At 44.9% G+C, this 18,067-nt stretch overlaps 1 protein-coding gene across 1 annotated transcript in view; it reads right to left on the reverse strand.

The window, feature by feature from the left end:
• The window catches only part of USP10 (ubiquitin specific peptidase 10), a 72,511-nt gene that overhangs the window by 16,743 nt on the left and 37,701 nt on the right, over positions 1 to 18,067 (reverse strand). Inside the window, exons 3-5 of the mRNA XM_045772846.2 lie at positions 16,708 to 16,768; positions 11,290 to 12,330; positions 339 to 430 (exon numbers count right to left, since the gene is read on the reverse strand). Of these exons, the coding sequence (XP_045628802.2) occupies positions 339 to 430; positions 11,290 to 12,330; positions 16,708 to 16,768 (1,194 nt within the window). The remainder of the gene's footprint in view (positions 1 to 338; positions 431 to 11,289; positions 12,331 to 16,707; positions 16,769 to 18,067) is intronic.

Below are 18,067 nucleotides of genomic sequence, written 5' to 3' on the forward strand. Positions count from 1 at the left end.
GTTTACTCTACAATCAGCATTTACATACAAAAACATGATTCGACCAAGATAAATCAATTAACACAACATTTCCAATTGTAAGTGAACACGCTGCCCCATTAGGGCCATGCTAATGAAAATAAAAGTCGCCTGATTCTGTCACTCACCAGTCAACAAATCATCTTGTTGGGGTCAAGAATAACTCTGTTTATAAGCAAGGTAGGCAGACTAAGCAAGGAACCAAGTTTTTGGATTCAAACTTTAGGGCAGAGGCCCCACGGCAGCTGCACGAAGTCAAAGGCACGGGAGGAAGAGAGGTGCAGCCAGCCGGCCTCGGGGACAGCACTTGAGAAGGATACAGCATTAATGTAGCACCAGTTTCCTTTATTGATCAGCCCACGGGGTTGCAATGACACTGGTTTATGTATTAGGGTTACATTCTCCAGTAACTCTGCAAGAGTGAAGAAGCACATTGAAGAAGTTAATGACATCTAGTGAATAACATGGAAGTAAACTCTTATACTCTGGTGGAGGGTTAAAAACCCCTTTGAGAGAGCACGTATCCAAAGAAGAGGCACACTGTGTGGAAGCCACATGCTGTCCAACACCATGTACAATATTTAAGGATTAAAACTGTTTTTTAATATCCCCCCCCCCACCAATGAACACCAACATTTATTTATCTTTCTGTGGGAATGTAACTGGGGAACACCACAACTCTCTTAACAAGAAGGAGAAAAGGCTGAGATATATGGGTAACAGGGGTGACAGAGATCCGAGAGACACAGGCTTCCCCCCTCCACGCTGAGGGCAAGGTGGGAGGGTAAGGCGGGCCTTGCTAACAGTGTAGGCCCTCCGACACCAGCCAGGGAGTCCATGGGCAGAACCCGAGCCTCAGCCAGTGGGAACCCCCAGCACCTACTAGGGCACCCAACCCACCACAGTGGGCAACCAACCACTGTTCAGTGAGGGACGATACTCCTTTCTGGGACAACTGTCTTATACTAACTGAACTGTATTTTTCAATAGAATTCCAATTTATGCAATATTTTGGGTGCCGGAATGCCCTCACTCCATTTAGAAACACATTTATCCTCAGATTCATCCTCTTTTCTACAGCCTTCAGACAGATGTGAATGCCATCTTCATATAATGCTTTAATATTTTAATTAAATGCTTTAAATATTTTTCTCAGAACTGCTTTAAAACAAGACAAAGTCTCCCCATGTCCCATTATGAATCTTGTACCAGTGACAGCTACAAGTTATGGACACATTCTATCCTCGGCAAGTGCTTTACAACTTACACTTAATCCTCAGTAATCCAGGAGAACCACCACTATCCGCCTTTCACCAGTAAAGGAACAGAGTCTCTGAAACATTAACTAGCTTGCCTGTGATCCCTCAGCAGCTTTGTAGTGCAGCCAGGGCCTAAAATCCAAGATCTGTGGCCATTCCATACCGCCTCCCTTTACTTTTAAATTGTGTACCAGAAAAGAAATAGTAAGTACTTGTACATTTGATGCCACCATCCATCCAAGACACCACTCAAACAAAAGCAGCTTTTCAATTCTAAAACACAGTTGGACTGGGAGGTCTCAGACTTAAGCATTAACTGAAGAAGTTAATTTGCAAAATTCTAATGTCCAGACGTGCATGCGTGCACACGCACACACACTCCCTCCCTCCTCTGAGAGTAAATGCCCTCTTTCCTCTGAGGAAGCACACAGAATAATTTTCCTATTTATAAAAAGTAAAGCATTACAGGCTCAAGAAAACCCAATGCATCTATTCAATTAGTCTGGGCTTACAAAGCTCTTCTCATCTTCCTCCTGCTGATGTGAGGACCACATCAGTTAGAACTGAACTACAAGCTCCACGTGAGAGCCCCCAGCAGACAGTCCCGGGCACATGGTAGACACTGCACTGGGGGCTTCATGTGCACTGTTCATAATCGTCCTCACAACCCTATCAAGGAGACACGGTTATCCTCCTCACTTTACAGGTGAGAACACAGAGGTCCACAGGGTCAGGGAACTGGGACAGGCTGTGTATCTAAGCAGACACCTGACGGAGGTCGGCTTTCCCTCTCACAAGGTAACAGGCTCCGCTCTACAACCCTTTGACTCAAAGGTTTCCATACTAACTTGCCCCCCGGGCTTGAGACCTCCCACTGACAGTGGAGCTGTCCATTTGTCTTTGATGCATGTTGTCACAACAGTCCACATTCTCCAGTGTGTGCCAGAGATTGGCAATTATTTAATATAATCACTCCATAAAAAAATCTGTGCATTTTCAAATAAGCATCAATCCCAAATGAATACTCTAGCATGACCCTGTGAATCTCTGCCATAGCGTTTTTTTTTTTTTTAAGATTTTATTTATTTATTTGACAGAGATAGAGACAGCCAGCGAGAGAGGGAACACAAGCAGGGGGAGTGGGAGAGGAAGAAGCAGGCTCACAGCAGAAGAGCCTGATGTGGGACTCGATCCCGTAACGCCGGGATCACGCCCTGAGCCGAAGGCAGACGCTTAACCGCTGTGCCACCCAGGCGCCCCTGCCATAGCGCTTTTATATCTGCGAACAGTCATATTACGTTTTTACATAACCGTAAGACTCAAAATCAACTGCACTCCTACCACAAGGACCTCTGTTAAATGACCCAATGTCATTCACTGAGCCCTGCCTGGGCACCGGCTCCTGGAATCACAGAGGTGACTAAGAGGTGGCCCTCCCCTGAGCTTGTGGACCAGTGAAGAAGGGAAAACCCAGTGCAGGCTAAGCTGAAGGGGGATCTGTGGAGGGGACGCTCAGCTCAATCCACAGACTGAAGAAACCATGAGAGGGCCAGGGGCCAACGACAGCAAACAGCAGCTGATACCACAAGGGCCCTAGCTGGGGTGATGGTGCCTTCCACCCGGAGGAGTAGGTTTCTTTTTGTTTTGTACAGTGATGAGCTCACAAGTGTAGTTTCAGAGGCACTGATAAGAGGTACCCAGATTACACCAGGCAACAGTGTACTTATACCACAGAGCAGCAAGTAACAGATCTACACACACACAGAGACCCAAAGCTTGGGGCTGGCACTGTGTGTCCTGACGACACAAACCTCAAGAGGAGTGATGTGTCAGGAGTGGAGTCTTAAGCACTACCCATGTCTAAGCGGCAGGCCAAGAAGAACCTGTACCATCTACAAGGACGGGGCAGTTTGAATTTGCAGTGGAGGTGGAAGTAGGTTCTAGGGCTCCAAAGAGGGAAGCGAAGAGGGGAGCCGCGGCCTAAAGCCCGCCTGAGGGAGACAGGATGGGGTCGCTAAGAGGCTTACAGGACTGTGGAAGGGAGGGAGCTAGGGAAGCACAGACTCACCAGTTTATGGTGGGAAAAGACAGGAAACAGCAACCTCAATTTCTTCTGATGACAGGGAAGGACGCAACATTTTCTAGGGCGGGGGTAGGGGCGAAGATGGGGAGGTGGCTCAGTGACAGTAATCCCTGGTTAGTATAGACACTGAAGGAAAATGGAAAGAAAATGACCAGGGACTGAAATGTAAGATCTGAAACTTCCCTCCCACCTTAACTGTCTCAACAGATTGAAAAACAGGTTTATAGCTGGTCAAAAGTACTTTGAATTAGTATCTTATGAAATTTAAAAAAATCACTTATGACAAGGCCAACTCCACGCTCAAGAGGGAAACAGGTGCAAGAATATCAAGAACTGCTCTAAGCTCCAGTGGAAAACGCACCTCCTCTTACGTCTGTTACTGAGCCATGTGCCCAGAGTAACGTGCACACCTGCGCATGGTGGAACACTCAAGCCTAGGGAATCAGAGAATATATCCGACAGCAGCTGACTTCTCTCCATCATTTATCTGGGAAGCAGCGTGTGCTGGCTGGACAGAAACCTTTAACATCAACCCTTCCCTTGAAGCCGGGCCAGCTTCTGGCCATTTCTTTTGCTTCACTTATTTTAAGGAAGACGCAGGAAAAAACCAGTTTCACTGTTTGGCCTCTACAATCTTAAACTCAAGGCTCTCAGCATCACCTAGTGGTTTGTCCAATAACTGCAGGTAACAAAACATGACAAACAGCCATCTATCTACCAAAGGAACAAGGCAAAAACTCAGACACGTAGTGTGGAACAAAATGACACCCGGGACATTTATCAGAGAACGCACTGAACTAGCTTCAAGTCTTTAACATTCTTTGAAAAAGCCTCTAGTACAGGGGCGCCCGGTAGCTCAGTTAGTCTGCCTTTGGCTCAGGTCATGGTCCCGAGTCTCAGGACTGAGTCCTGTATGGGTCTCCCTGCTTAGCAGGGAGTCTGCTTCTCCCTCTCCCTCTGCCCCTCCCCCCGCTCATGCTCCCTCTCTTGCTCTCTGTCTCTCAAATAAATAAATAAAACTTTTTAAAAAAGAAAATTAAATAAATAAATAAAAGAGCCTCTGGTACAGGGGTGCCCGGTGGCTCAGCCGGCTGAGCGGCCTACTCTTGATTTCGGCTCTGGTCGTGATCTTAGGGTCCCAGGGATGCAGCCCCGCTTCAGGCTCTGTGCTCGGTGGGGAGTCTGCTTGAGATTTTCTCTCTCCCTCTGCTCCTCCCTCTGTTCACTCTCTCTCTCTGAAATAAATAAATCTTTAAAAAAGAAAAAAGAGGCTCTGATATAATGTTCATAAATTTGTAGATTAGTATCTTTATAGACTCAGAACATACAGAGAAGAAACACTAAACAATCCAGATTTTCCTTAATCATTATGCTGTTATTCTAGAAAAACTTTCTCTACACGGGCAAGTCTTACATAAGCTAAAATAGAGTATCACTCTGTCGCTCCTGTGTTCCAGCAAGCCTGAACTCTACTCTCAAAGTAAGACGGACTGGCTAGAGTGGAAGCAGCCTCCCCTGAAGGTACCTAGAGAGGACACGGCCTTTCTCCACAGCAGCAAGGCACCACGGACTCCACCTTTTATCAGAGGTGTGCAGCTCCTTCCAGACAAGTCCTTCTCACTGCTCACTGCTCTGCTGAGCCCTCCCTGGCCAGGTAACAGAACTTCCAAGCCTTCTTTGTCCCGGCCTCATCCTGCCATCCCCAAGTTCCAGAAGATCTCCTACTGGCCCCTAGCCCCCAAACCCCTCTGCAAATGATTACTGCTCTTTCTGCTACTAAGAGTAGACATCTGTTCCTTCCCTATCTTATTCTTTAGACAACACTCATGACAAAGCCGATCATTACTCACTGACCGAGAGAGTGGGTGGCCTACACAAAGTACTTATTAAGAGTAGGAGGGGGTGAATTAAACATCTGGAGACTAAAGTTGTTGGTTTTGGTAAATGACTCCATTCGAGCTTATCAGAAATGACCCAGTGGACTTTGAAGGTCATTCTACCGCACTGTTCAGAAAGACTCCAGGTGCCCCTGTGAAAGAGACGAGAGCCCAGGAAGACAAACGAGACAACCAGGGTTCAAAGCCTGGCTCTGCCACTTCATCTTGCAACCTGGAATGGAAGACCCCACTCCTCCCTTGTACGAGAGCCAACAAGCCACACCATGCACGGCTTCAGTGAAGACATGAAATAATGTGATAGGCGTGAACAGAACACCTAGCAGGATGGCCAGCTCATCACAGGCACTGATCCCTATTAGAAAATGAACTGAGGCGCCCAGCTCTTGATTTCAGCTCAGGTTGTGATCTCAGAGTCCTGGGATTGAGCCCCTCCTCGAACCCCACATCAGGCTCCATGCTCAGAGTGGCGTTTGCTTGAGGATCTCTCTCCCTCGCCCTCTGCCCCCCTGCTCACTCTCCAGGGCTCCCTCTCTCTCTAAAATAAATAAATCTGGGGAGAAAAAACTGATACAGATGGCAAGAGAAGCAAAAAGGAAATCTACAGAAAACTGTGAGTGAACCAACAATTTTCAGTACTCTAAGCAGTTAAATTACTTAAAATTAAATATTGAACATTTTGTGAATATATACAGTTCCATTTCAGAAGATATAAAAACTTATAAAAAAATTAAATATCTTATCTAGGATTTTCTCACAAGAAACAAACATCCACACAATGCCAAGTTTCGGTTCTGTAACAGTGTATACTGGGCCTTTACCTCAAGAATTTCAATCCCCATAAACTGAGCCAGACACCAACATGTGACAAAGTTTGTCAGTGCGCTCCTCCTCCTATCCCGCCTAGTGAAACACACACACACACGCACACATGCACGCGAATCCTCATTCTTGTCCACAGCCATCTGTCACTATTACTGAATCCTGCTGCTATAATTCAGTCAATTATTCTGCACTTGCAGACCAGCCGGTATGATAACTGCTTTTAGAGTTTTGGTATAACTCTTGGCTCCAGTTCCGTTTACTATTGTATTCCTACCCTGAAGTCCAACAAGCACTGTCATGACTGAGGTCAGAAGAATTAAAGCCAGGGGCGCCTGGGTGGCTCAGTCGTTAAGCATCTGCCTTTGGCTCAGGGCGTGAACCCTGAGTCCTGGAATCGAGCCCCATATCAGGCTCCTCCGCTATGAGCCTGCTTCTTCCTCTCCCACTCCCCCTGCTTGTGTTCCCTCTCTCGCTGGCTGTCTCTCTCTGTCAAATAAATAAATAAAATCTTTAAAAAAAAGAAGAAGAAGAAGAATTAAAGCCTGGAAGGGCGGTGCCACAGGACAGAAGGCGGGTACTTCTGGAGCTCGAAGCTTGAAGACACCTGTGCTGCAAAGTCGTCACTGCTGGTTCTCCATCTCACCTCCTTTGAGGGCGAATAAGCAGAAGTTGACCGTATTAACACACTTCTCCTCCAGAGGCGTTTTTTCCAATTCATTCTCGTCCATGTAATTTAGTACTCAGATCCACTGAGACAGCAACCTTAAGGAGATCGGCCTCCTCAACCCACAGAACAACGTAACCAGAACGGCACAGAAGGCCACAATGATTCCATATCACATGAAAGGTACAAAACTGGAACTGGTGTCTTCACTTTTGTAACAGCTTAAACATTAGATGGCTGAATTAAAATTCAACTTTCTTATGAAATCTGCTGACATACAAAAAAACTGAGTGGTTAACAGCCTTTCTCATATTTTAAAACATACACAGCTCACATGTTGCCACAAATCTTTCCAATGAAATGATTTACAAACTCAGTGGCAATATTTGCACTGTAAACTTTTAAGTCAATATAAGGTAGGATTATTTTTACACATACTTCATGCATCAAATTCTGTTTTCCTAAAATTAGGATGTAGAGGTCACATTACCATTTAAGTTCTATGAAAATACTAGGTAAGAACGCTCCTTGATTCTTCAGGCCCAATAAGTGGCCTGTAATCAACATTCTGATGCTGCTGACCTGCTTTTCTGTCCTCTTCCTCAACTACACAGAACATCCTGCAAGTGTTTTTGTTTTCCTCATTACATCACTTTGGAAGAACACGTGCTAGCTAGCTTGGTTGCCTAATCACGTAGAGGACAGCAAAGTGACCAAAATGTATCACTGTCCACTGGCTGTAGATCAACGTATGCTTTATAGGTAGAGGGATCTCAATTCAGTTCTAGAAGCAAGAACATATACACACTGAATCAGGTATGGACCAAACTCTCCACCCACAGGCAGGGATTCCTACAAACAGGTGTTATACCTTTTCAGCTTAGGGTATGCTACATTATTACTACCTTTGCTATTTTGGACAATTTTGAAAAGGAAATGCAAAATATTTAAGAAATCATTTCCCAAGGAAGAGGTGAGTATAATTTATAAGCCACCAAAAAATTATCAATCACAAGGTATGTATTTGTTTACAATAAAAATAAATACGGACATGGGAATTCATTTTTCTGAGCAGATCCAACTTGTAATGGTTTTGTTGCTCTCTAGGAACAAATTTTAGGTATAAAACTACGTGCAAAATCATATATTAAGTAGGTTTGGACTAAAGCTCTTAATAAATGGTATGACTCGGTGTTTCAACTTCCTCACAGAAAAGATTTTTTTAGAGCTGTCAAAGACCTCAGTTTACTTCATTCTCTTTCCACTGGAATTTTAATTCATTTTATCTGGGCCTTCAGCCTGGTCCTTCTCCTTGCCTACCATTACTTACACTCCTTTAAAACAAAATACATTGATGCAAGATTTTAAAAGCAAAATATAAAATACAAAACAGCTCTACTTGTGATTCGAAAGCATTTGATACAATTTAGGCTTGGGATATGACAAATGTTTCTTAGTAAAAGCCCAGGAAAAGGTAAATGTTCATCACAAGGATATATACGCTTCATCACGAAGATCGCACGCGCTGCCCCAGCTCCGGGCGCCGAGGGAGCAGCACATGCGCGTCGGCCTTCCCTGGGCTACTTGCGTTCCACATACTTATTCTTGAACGTAGACAAATCTAATATTTTGCAACCACTTTCAAATACAAGCTACCAGGATTTTCAAATTCCTTGTTCTCACCTCCTGGTTCAGTTGTTCCTACTGAAAAGTGGCAAATATTCCCTCTCAGACTGACAATAACCACTCACTGGAACACGGACCCCTCTGCAAGCCTATGCAGGCTTCTGTGTCGGTTCCTACTTTCCGCGGGCTGGGGAAGGCACTTAGCACATCAGGACAAGTGCCCTTCCCTTCCAACTCCTTAAATCAGAGTTTACACTTGGGGCGCCTGGGTGGCACAGCGGTTAAGCGTCTGCCTTCGGCTCAGGGCGTGATCCCAGCGTTCTGGGATCGAGCCCCACATCAGGCTCCTCTGCTAGGAGCCTGCTTCTTCCTCTCCCACTCCCCTGCTGTGTTCCCTCTCTCGCTGGCTGTCTCTGTCTCTGTTGAATAAATAAATAAAATCTTTAAAAAAAAAAATAAATAAATAAATAAATAAAAATAAATCAGAGTTTACACTTAAGAAGAAATAGCCAATGAACAAAATGTTGACAGTCTACACCAAGAAGGTGAAAGCAGAACCCGCTAAAGTAATGGATAAACAGTTACAAGTAATCAGGAGCCGGCTGTATTTCTGTTCAAAATGCCTTATATGGTGTTCTTATTCTTTGTTTACAGTTGGTTTGTCCTAATTTGTATTTAACGGGTGGTTATACAAAAATCAGCTGGCATTTAGGAAGCACAGACTTAATGATAGGGCAGAGAATCCAGAAATGTGGACATCCAAAATAAATGAACCTGGACTTAAAAAAAAAAAAAATCAACTGTGGATATTGATACTATTCTAAGAATTCAAAAAAAGAATAAACTTGATGCCTGAACTGCTGCCTTCTCCCTCTTTCCCCAAAGTTAATAAATATAATAATAAATATAAAAATTACTCTCTTAGTAGAACCAGTTAGATGCTTATGCTAATTCTAGGATAACTAATGTCAATCAAGAGATCTTTTATGGAACTAGAATCTCACAGTTAAATGATGTTTCAACAAGTGAGCCTACACTCAAAAGCACGCCCATTCAAGGGCAGTTTGTGGTAGTGCATCTTACTCATGACAAACTGAATACAGTCCACCATTTTTATAAAGTAAACCTCCACGCAGAAGAATATGACAAAAGGAAAAACTTCCAACCCACCACTTTACCCCAGCTGTGTGTGATCCCGAGTCATTTAGTGTCACCCCACTGCTGTGAGGTTTTACAGGAAGCAACACTCAAAACTGTCAGCAGCTACGGTCCCGATTTCTAAGGCCCCGTAAAAAGGCTCAAAAGAATGAAGTATTTTAAAAAGCACTACAGTTTTGCTGAGATGATTAAAACATCTTCTTAACTAGACTCATCAAACTAGGATTAAGGAAATAAGCCTGCTGGGGAGGCACTGCCTCAACTCAAAAACACGTGGACTGTGCCCGGCAATGCTCTCCCCCAAATACAAGTAGCCGACGGCCTCCACAGCAGTCTACCTGTGGGTTAACAGCAGATTTGAGCAGGTGAGATTTTAACAAACGTACAACATAGCAAACTGTATCAAACCACATTCAAAGTCATAGGATTAATATGTTTCAAAACATTTAAAATGAAGTTGTTCTTATTTTAAATAAAGACAGAAAATTTCCTAGAAATGGGAGATTTTTAGGAACAGAAGTATAATTGTAACGCCTTCATAACTTTGAACTCAGAATGCACATTTTTAAAAGCATCCCACCCATGCATTTCTCATATAGAGTTTAAAAATAAAACTTTTAACATAATGATCTATACAAAGGTTTACACCGTCTTATCCCGACTTTGACAGCTTTCTCAAGCAATGAATACATTCCAAAAGTTATAATAAAGAAATCACTTAACTGTAAAAAAATATGTATAAGGCCCAAAATGACTGGCCTACCAATTACCTTCTTAAGAGAACTCGAGACATCAAGGTTATTCAAAAGGATGTGTTGATGGAACTGTGACCATTCATAAAAGGGTGTGTATTTGCAGCTTGCTACTGCAACTGAGCCTGACCCCGGGAACAGGTGCTGTCAGCTGTTCCAAATGTTCAATCGGTAGGTTTCCCATAAAGCCTAAATGGGACAGCTTATTTTAATTCAGCTAATGGGGCAGGAATCTGAAGAGCTGGCTGCTGAACTTCTTGGTACAGTGAAACCTGAAGAGATGCTCTGGCTTCCGAGACATGTACACACGTGCACAGTCCCTGCATTTCTGACTTCCTAGTTTAACTCAGAAACAGTGCAGATCACGCAGCTATTTTTACTGAAACCCACCCTACTTCTGAGCCTGAGCACTCGAAAACAAAGCACAAACTTTGGCCTCAATTGTGGTAGTTTTTCTTTTCCTGTCAAGAGCTGACCCTTAAGAGTTCTACAAATGAGTAAAATCCATTTACTCAATCCAAAATAGGCAATAAGAAAAAAAAAAAACAACAACAACAAATGCTTTCTTACATCCTAATACAGAAGAGAAACAGCGCAAAGTGAGTCCAAATCAAGGATTACACAGCAAAGGTGCCCGACAGCTGTGACGCGGATAGGACAAGCGCACTCAGTCACTCGCTGGAGCAGAATTACCAGATCCAAAGGCAAGGATGTGGAAACGCACTCTGTCAGCAGAGAAGGACTGGTAACAGACATGAAGTGTTCACTTAACGTAAAGGTCTGAGCCCCCCCAACCCTCCGGAACTGTGCTTAAGTATCATCTTACTTCTAGACAGCATTCAAGGCACAGGCATCCTTGCGAAACTCCTATTAACACACAGGTCACCAACTACTGCTCTGGGTAACAATCTAGCACACAGTTTCTCAGCCCAGAAAGCCTGAGAGGTATTCAACAGGAGCAGAGATCTGATCCCATCCTCACTTTCGACCTGGACCTTGTGAACTATACCTGCAATCTTTACGGCTACAGGATCCTCCGAAACCGGAACGAGCCCTTCTTTGACTTCAATCTGCTTTTCAGAGGCCAGGGCAGACGTGGCAGGAGGGGAATATTTCGTTTCCACAGAAGCCACGGGTGAGGAGGGAGAGGGCTTAGAATCATGAAAAAGACTGGCCCATGACTTGGGCTGGCTAGTGGGAGCCGTGCCCGTCGCAGCGGCCAGGGCGTCGGCAGCAGGGGGAGCGCTCCCGGCTTTAGCGGGGTCCGAGTCCGCGCTCTCCACAGTGTGCAGCTCGACTCCATTGGCAGCTGAGCCCTCACCGGAGGATTCAAGTATTTGTCCGTTAGCAACTCCGAGGTTTTCAGTAGTATGAGTTCCTGTGTAAGGCTGAGCCACCACTGTCCTCAACAGGCTGTCCCTGCCAGCCTCTGCAGGGAGGCAGGACTGTACCGAGTCAGCCCCGGGGCAGCCCTCAGGCTGCCCTGCAGTCCTGGAATCATCGTCTAGGGCTCCGGGGAAAGGCCCAGCAGGCACAGCGTCACTGACGAAGTCCGTGGAATCCTGAGGGCTGTTACAAGTCCTGGGTGTCCCCGATGGGGGCATATCGCCCACTAACTCTGCATCCTCTGAGCCTACGCTGTTTGGGACTGCTGGATTGGCGTGGCCATTGACCAGGGCTTCTGTGGGAATACTACCCTCACCACCATCTTTCAAGTAACTGTAATATCCCGGGGGACGTTTTTTCTTCTTTTTACGCTCCCTTTGTCCAAGACCACCCGTGACACCATCGCTTTCTAAAACTTCCACCTCCGTGCTTGAACTGCCATCCAAGGCAAGAGAAGAGCCCGGGTACTGGCAGTCAACAGAGCTATAGGTCGCTTCTTTATCTAGGTCATCAGGGGTCTTTTTGGAAGTTGTGCAACTGAGAATAAACTCAGGGGCCTGAGGATTCAATGTGCTTGAAATACTGTAGTTGGGAGTTCTCGGCAAAGTGTCATTGGGTTCAATTACTTCATTAACACCAAACTCAATTCTCTGATATTCTTGTCCTGTTTAGAAAGAAAATGATTAGTAAATATGCCATTAGTTAAGAACATAGCTACATAAACCGTAAGTCTCAATAACCAATTATTTCCTTTTTGAAACTAAGCCTTTAAAGTCTTCTTCTAATTAACACAGCTATGACATTTCATTTCTGTGACAAATAATCTGCCAAAAATAAGTAGTGACTATAAAACCATATTTAATTTTAGAGCTATGAAAACCAGAAGGCTGTATTCATTTTCCACTCTCAGGGTAGCTAAGGAAGACTTTCAGAAGGTAGAAATTTAAATGAAATTATAATAAAAAGCAAATAATATTTTGCCTGTCTAAAAACACTCCTCAATGAAATCTGACTTTACTGGCTTACTTTCTGACTGAGACTAGGGTATAGGTATTTTGGACAACTTAAAAAAAGAAAATCATGACGACTACCTTAGGGATTTAAAGTCACTGCTGTCTTTATGGCTTTCCTGATTTGTGTAATTTAGTAATTGAGAAAGTATGCACTACACCAAGAATTCATCCTTTCTATAAAAGTGCTCTTCAGAGGCACTCTCTCGAACCCTCCAATTCCTGACCTCCTTCACGGACCTTCGCTGCGGTCTGCAGACGGCCTCGCATCAATGCTTGTCAACGTGCCCTAAATGAACTCATAGTGGATCCAAGGGTGGTGACAATACTTCCAAAAATACTGAAGGACAATAAGGACTGCAAACTTTTAAAAATCTCTTTGGAACCCTTTGATACTTCCTGCCAACTGGCCAGCAGGAGTATAGACCATCTACACATTCCACCCATTCCAAAATGTACATTTTTTTCATAGTTCACATTTCTGAAATTACGTTAAGTTGTAGAATCAGCTGCATCTTTCAACAGACGTCAAGCATCAGTGTCATCTTGTATCTGATGAAACAGTTAAAAATTCTGAAGTTAAGGAAAGGACACACGCCTCTTCATTTACCCATAATGTGTTAACTGAAGATCTCTCCGAGTCTTGCACAAGAGGCCTACTTCTTCTCAAGGCAAGTATTTAAAACAAAACAAAACAAAAACCATACTACCAAAAGAACTGTGCTCTACTACAAATAACTATTTTTCACCTTGGAAGTCTTTCAACAAGCAGCCCCAAGAGGGGCCCGTTATGCGCGAGTTAGTTAGGGGCAGGGACGTCACCAGTCTCCTCTTTATCTGCTTTGTAATCACGCCTGGGGGGGGGGGCAGGAGGGTACACCTTCCCAACAACAGAAAGTTCCTGAAAAAGGAATACTAATGATGGCTATACCTAACAGCACATTTTCATATAAAGTCACCAATATGACCATTTGAATCCTTTGGCCTCTGAGCACCGCTTTTTTATTTTCCTTATTTTGAAAAGAATCACCAAAGAGAAATTAATTTCTCTATTATTACACCTAAAAGTAAACTGTCCATTCTGATTTCAGGCTTCCCCTAAGTCCATGACACTTCGAGGGTACAATGCCACTACGTGGTCTGTCATGGATATACCTGAGGAAATGAAGAACACTCCCCGTGGGGAGGCTACCCTTTGGAGACTGTGGCATGCATTGTGAAATCAAAACAGACATTAGTATGCGTTGTGGCATGCAGCTTGTGCAAGGTTTTAACTATTTCCAATAGACACAGTGACTTCCACATTTCAATCCTTAATCTTATCGTATCAGAATATTCTAGAACATGATATAGGACATTAATGGAACCATTTCAATATGTTACGGTTATTACCAAAACATTTACCCTGTATAGGGTCTGACTGTACCACTGAAAGGCAGAGTCCCACCCAGAACAGTTCCTCTTCTTAGCCACAACACGTTTCACAGACACACATGCGCACTGCACTGCACAGCAGAGGAGTCAGCACAAAGCCCAATCGTGGGCTGAAGGAGTGATGAAAGCCTGCAAACCCGGGCTTGAAACAACACAGTTGATGCATGGGGTGAATGGGGCCTTAGTGCTCAGGCCATGCAGACAGTGGGTTGTTGGGGGAAGGAAAACCAGCTCAAATGAAACAATGCCATCCTAACACAGCATTCTGCCAAGCGTGCTCCCTGCAGCGTCCAGGGTGCTGGACAGGCCCCACAGTCCCCAGTGCTGGGGGGGGGGGGCAGAGACTGTCATGCCCACCTATCTGAGAACTGCTGCTTAAGTGGCTTCCTCCACTGATTTCTCCAATTAATACAGCACTAGCTATGTGCAAAGTGCTTATTATCACAGAGGGCAGGGAGATTAGTGAGGCAAAGTCCCTGCCTCAGGGAGTGACACTGACTAGTAGAAAAACACCTCGGACTGAAGCTGATAGTGCAGAGGAAGGGCAAGATGAGGCCTCAACAGCTTTACAGGAAGAACCCTTCCAGCTACAGAAAAGAGCAACCAATTCCAGTCAGAAGCTACAGAGAAGTCAGTGGAACTGGCAGGATAGCTGGATGGGGGCGGGGGGAGTGGAGGCTATTTCCAGCTCTAGGATCGCACTAAAAAAAGCAGAGGTATAAAAGGCACGCCGTGATAAGCAGCCCCTGCAAAGAGCTTGCTGTAGGCCTCTGGTAGGAGGGAGAACAAATCATCCTCAATCATTCATCCAAAAACACACGGAAGGTTTACAACCTTCCAGCTACTACAGCGCACAGCTGCTGAGCACACAGAAATGCATGATCATGACCCCTGCTGCCCACAGCCAAACTCTGTGTAAAGAGGGAGGCAGGCTCATTACTGGACAGCGGGACAGGCACTGTAAAAGCAATAAACGTCACAGAAACACAAGAGAACAGAAAAGGCCCCAGGGAAACAGGCCTTTAAGCTGGCCTGTCACTACCATTGTGAGCAAGTGGCAAGATCCCAGCTGTGTTTTTGGCAGATTAAAAGATGGACTTGAGAGGAGAGACAACGGAGAAAAGGAGCCACAAAGCAGGAACTAAGCAGAGAGACTAGCCTGGAAGGAGGGGTGTGGTGTAAGGAAGGGAAGGAGAGGACACTGAGAGGAGCTGGTGGAGCCTCGAATCTGCAGCCTGGGCCCCCGGGAGGATGGTGAGGCCAGGAACTAAATGAGAAAGAAAAGAACAACACGAAAGGGAAAAGAATGAAACATTTTAAAGCACTGAATAGACATCGTAGCATGCTTACTATGTGCAAAGTACGTGGAGACAGAAATCCGAGAGACTCGGAAAACAGGTGCTCTGAAGGCTGGGTAGCCAGGCAGGGCGTCTGGACCCCTCCAGCTCACTCCATTTCGCTCTTGTCCTGAGCTGCCACTAGAACTGCTCTAAGATTATTTGTTTATCCATTTAACAGAGAGAGAGAGAGAAAGAACACGAGCGCACAGAACAGACGGAGCAGCAGCAGAGGCAGAGGGAGAAGCAGGCTCACCGCTGAGCAGGGAGCCCGATGTGGGGCTTGATCCCAGGACCCCGGGATCATGACCTGAGCCGAAGACAGGCACTTAACTGACCGGGACACCCAGGTGCCCCTAGAACTGCTCTTTGCCTCAGCCTTCCAGATCACGGTTTCCTACAAACTACTAAGAATGTTAGATACTATCACATCTCTGAGTTTACTGTACATAAAAAGTCTGGACAGACTCTTCAAGGTTTATGTTTAAATTATAATGAAAACCCGTTCATAGGTCTGACCATGCTAATGAAAGAGGGAACCAGACCCCTGGCTCTCAAAGCAAAGGGTCAGCATCCGCTTCTCCAAGGCCAGCAAGGGCCTTTAATGATCCAAACTGCACACTGGTCCACATGGACAGGACCTGCACCCCGGCAACCTACAGTAACCAAACAACCCGCCTTTACTCAACCACACAGCATCACTGCATCCCAGGAAGCACCGTCCCCAGTAATGAGCTCTGTGTCTGTGTAGAGACAAAAAAAATAAGAGACCAGGAAGTATAAAGGTCCTCTGAATTCCCAAGAGCATTAAATGACAGACTAGGACAAAAATGTAAACTGCAAAAAAGATCTGAGCTGTCCCAGAGCCATGCAAAGAGCACATTCTCAGAGAATCACCAGATCTGGGCCCAGGAGCCTCTACAACCAGAAGAAAGGCCACCTGAGAACTTTTACAAAAAGCACTGGCTATAAAGGACACATGTGTGCCACTGAGAATGGTCAAGAAAAAACAGAATCAGACAAGTATTTCCTTAACTAAACCTCGAACATCTGACACTCTGAAGCACAGAATATACTTCATTAATCAAAATGGTTCAGAGACTAAATACACTATAGTTTATAGCAAAAACCTCAAGCAGTAAGGGAATGTTTATTCGAAAAGTATGAACCAGCAGGAAAACATGATTTCCAAATAGCCTGCCCACCCAGCACACATGGCCAGAATGCGCGTCAGGGAGACAAAGGAGAGAAGCGGCTTACCATCAGGGAGTTCGTCTGTAGCTGGTGGGCCACACACAACTGCTCCACTGTATGGAGGAAGCTGCACAGGGAAGTGGAAAACAAATTGTAATTCAACAAAATGTTAAAATCCAACACATTTTTTCATTAAAAACTCTTTATCCATTCAACTTTTCTCAAGACTTTTTTTTTTACCAAAATAACATACATTGAGACAGTAAAATTAAATCACTTTCATTTAATATAAAAATACCATAGGAACGGTTTTAAATATTGTCTTTAAGATCCAAAAATGAGGCAAAAAATTAAAAAAAAAAAGATTCCAAGGGACATGTAAATCAACTACAATAAAATGTCACGATAAACCCTTTGTGTCGTAGGATGTTAGAGACCACCCACAGATACCACAGCCATCGTCCTGGGCCACTAACAGAGATGAGTCCTAGTGAGCACGTGCATGTCACACTCGCAGCAGTCCGTGTCCTCACAGCCCGGGCAGGCAGGCCCCCGGGCAGAGTGCACAGAGCCCACAAAGAAGCCTGGGAACCACGCCCCCTTTTTACCACAGTGCCTTAAGTTAACGAATTAATGAATTAATGGCTGGAAATCACATTCCTTGTCTGGAAGAGAAAAAGCAAAATGCCAAGTATCCAACCTCTTTGTGAAAAGCAGGAAGGTATTATGAACATCCCAAATTTTGCTTCTTCCTAGCCATCCCAATATTTAATATTTAAGAATTGGAAATGTTTCAAATCGACACACTGGGGATGAGAAAGTTCAGGACGGAAGGGCTAAGGTAAGCAGACTTAGAGAACAAAAGAACAAAGCAATGACCTCCTAACACAGCACTTCCCCAAGCGTGCCTCCTGCAACACCCGGGGTTCCCGGATGGGCCCCGCAATGTGAGATGCTCAGGGGCCCCGGCGATTCTCAGGCCCTCCACTGTCTGAGAACTGCTGCGCAAAGGGCCTCCTCAGCTGATTTCTCCAATTAACTCTTAGTAAGTCGATTCAACCAACAAGTTAAGAAGTTCTCTCCCCCAGGGAATGAATGACAAGTAAGAACCTAAGGAAACAAAGGGCAATTCAAAATGAACTGAAGGCTTGCAGGACCTGAGAGCTGCACATTTGTCCACTGCGGGTGCCCGGTGTTCATCACACTGACACAAAAGGAGAACCCATTCCGGGTGCTGCCAAGGGCTACACTTGGCCTTGCACCTGTAGCACAAAGACCAGTCAAACGCTCGCACCCCGTGCTCCAGCATTTACCGCTGGCACAGCCACATGGAGCAAAAAAGGTGCATCCAAGGATCAATCAGGTTCATGTTCCCCTGGAGTCACAAAAGAAGTTTAGCAAACTCCCAGAGGCAGAATGCCTTCTT

The sequence above is a fragment of the Ursus americanus genome, chromosome 21, assembly GCF_024610735.1.
Source record: "Ursus americanus isolate L20-20 chromosome 21, mUrsAme1.1.p, whole genome shotgun sequence".
Taxonomy (NCBI): domain Eukaryota; kingdom Metazoa; phylum Chordata; class Mammalia; order Carnivora; family Ursidae; genus Ursus; species Ursus americanus.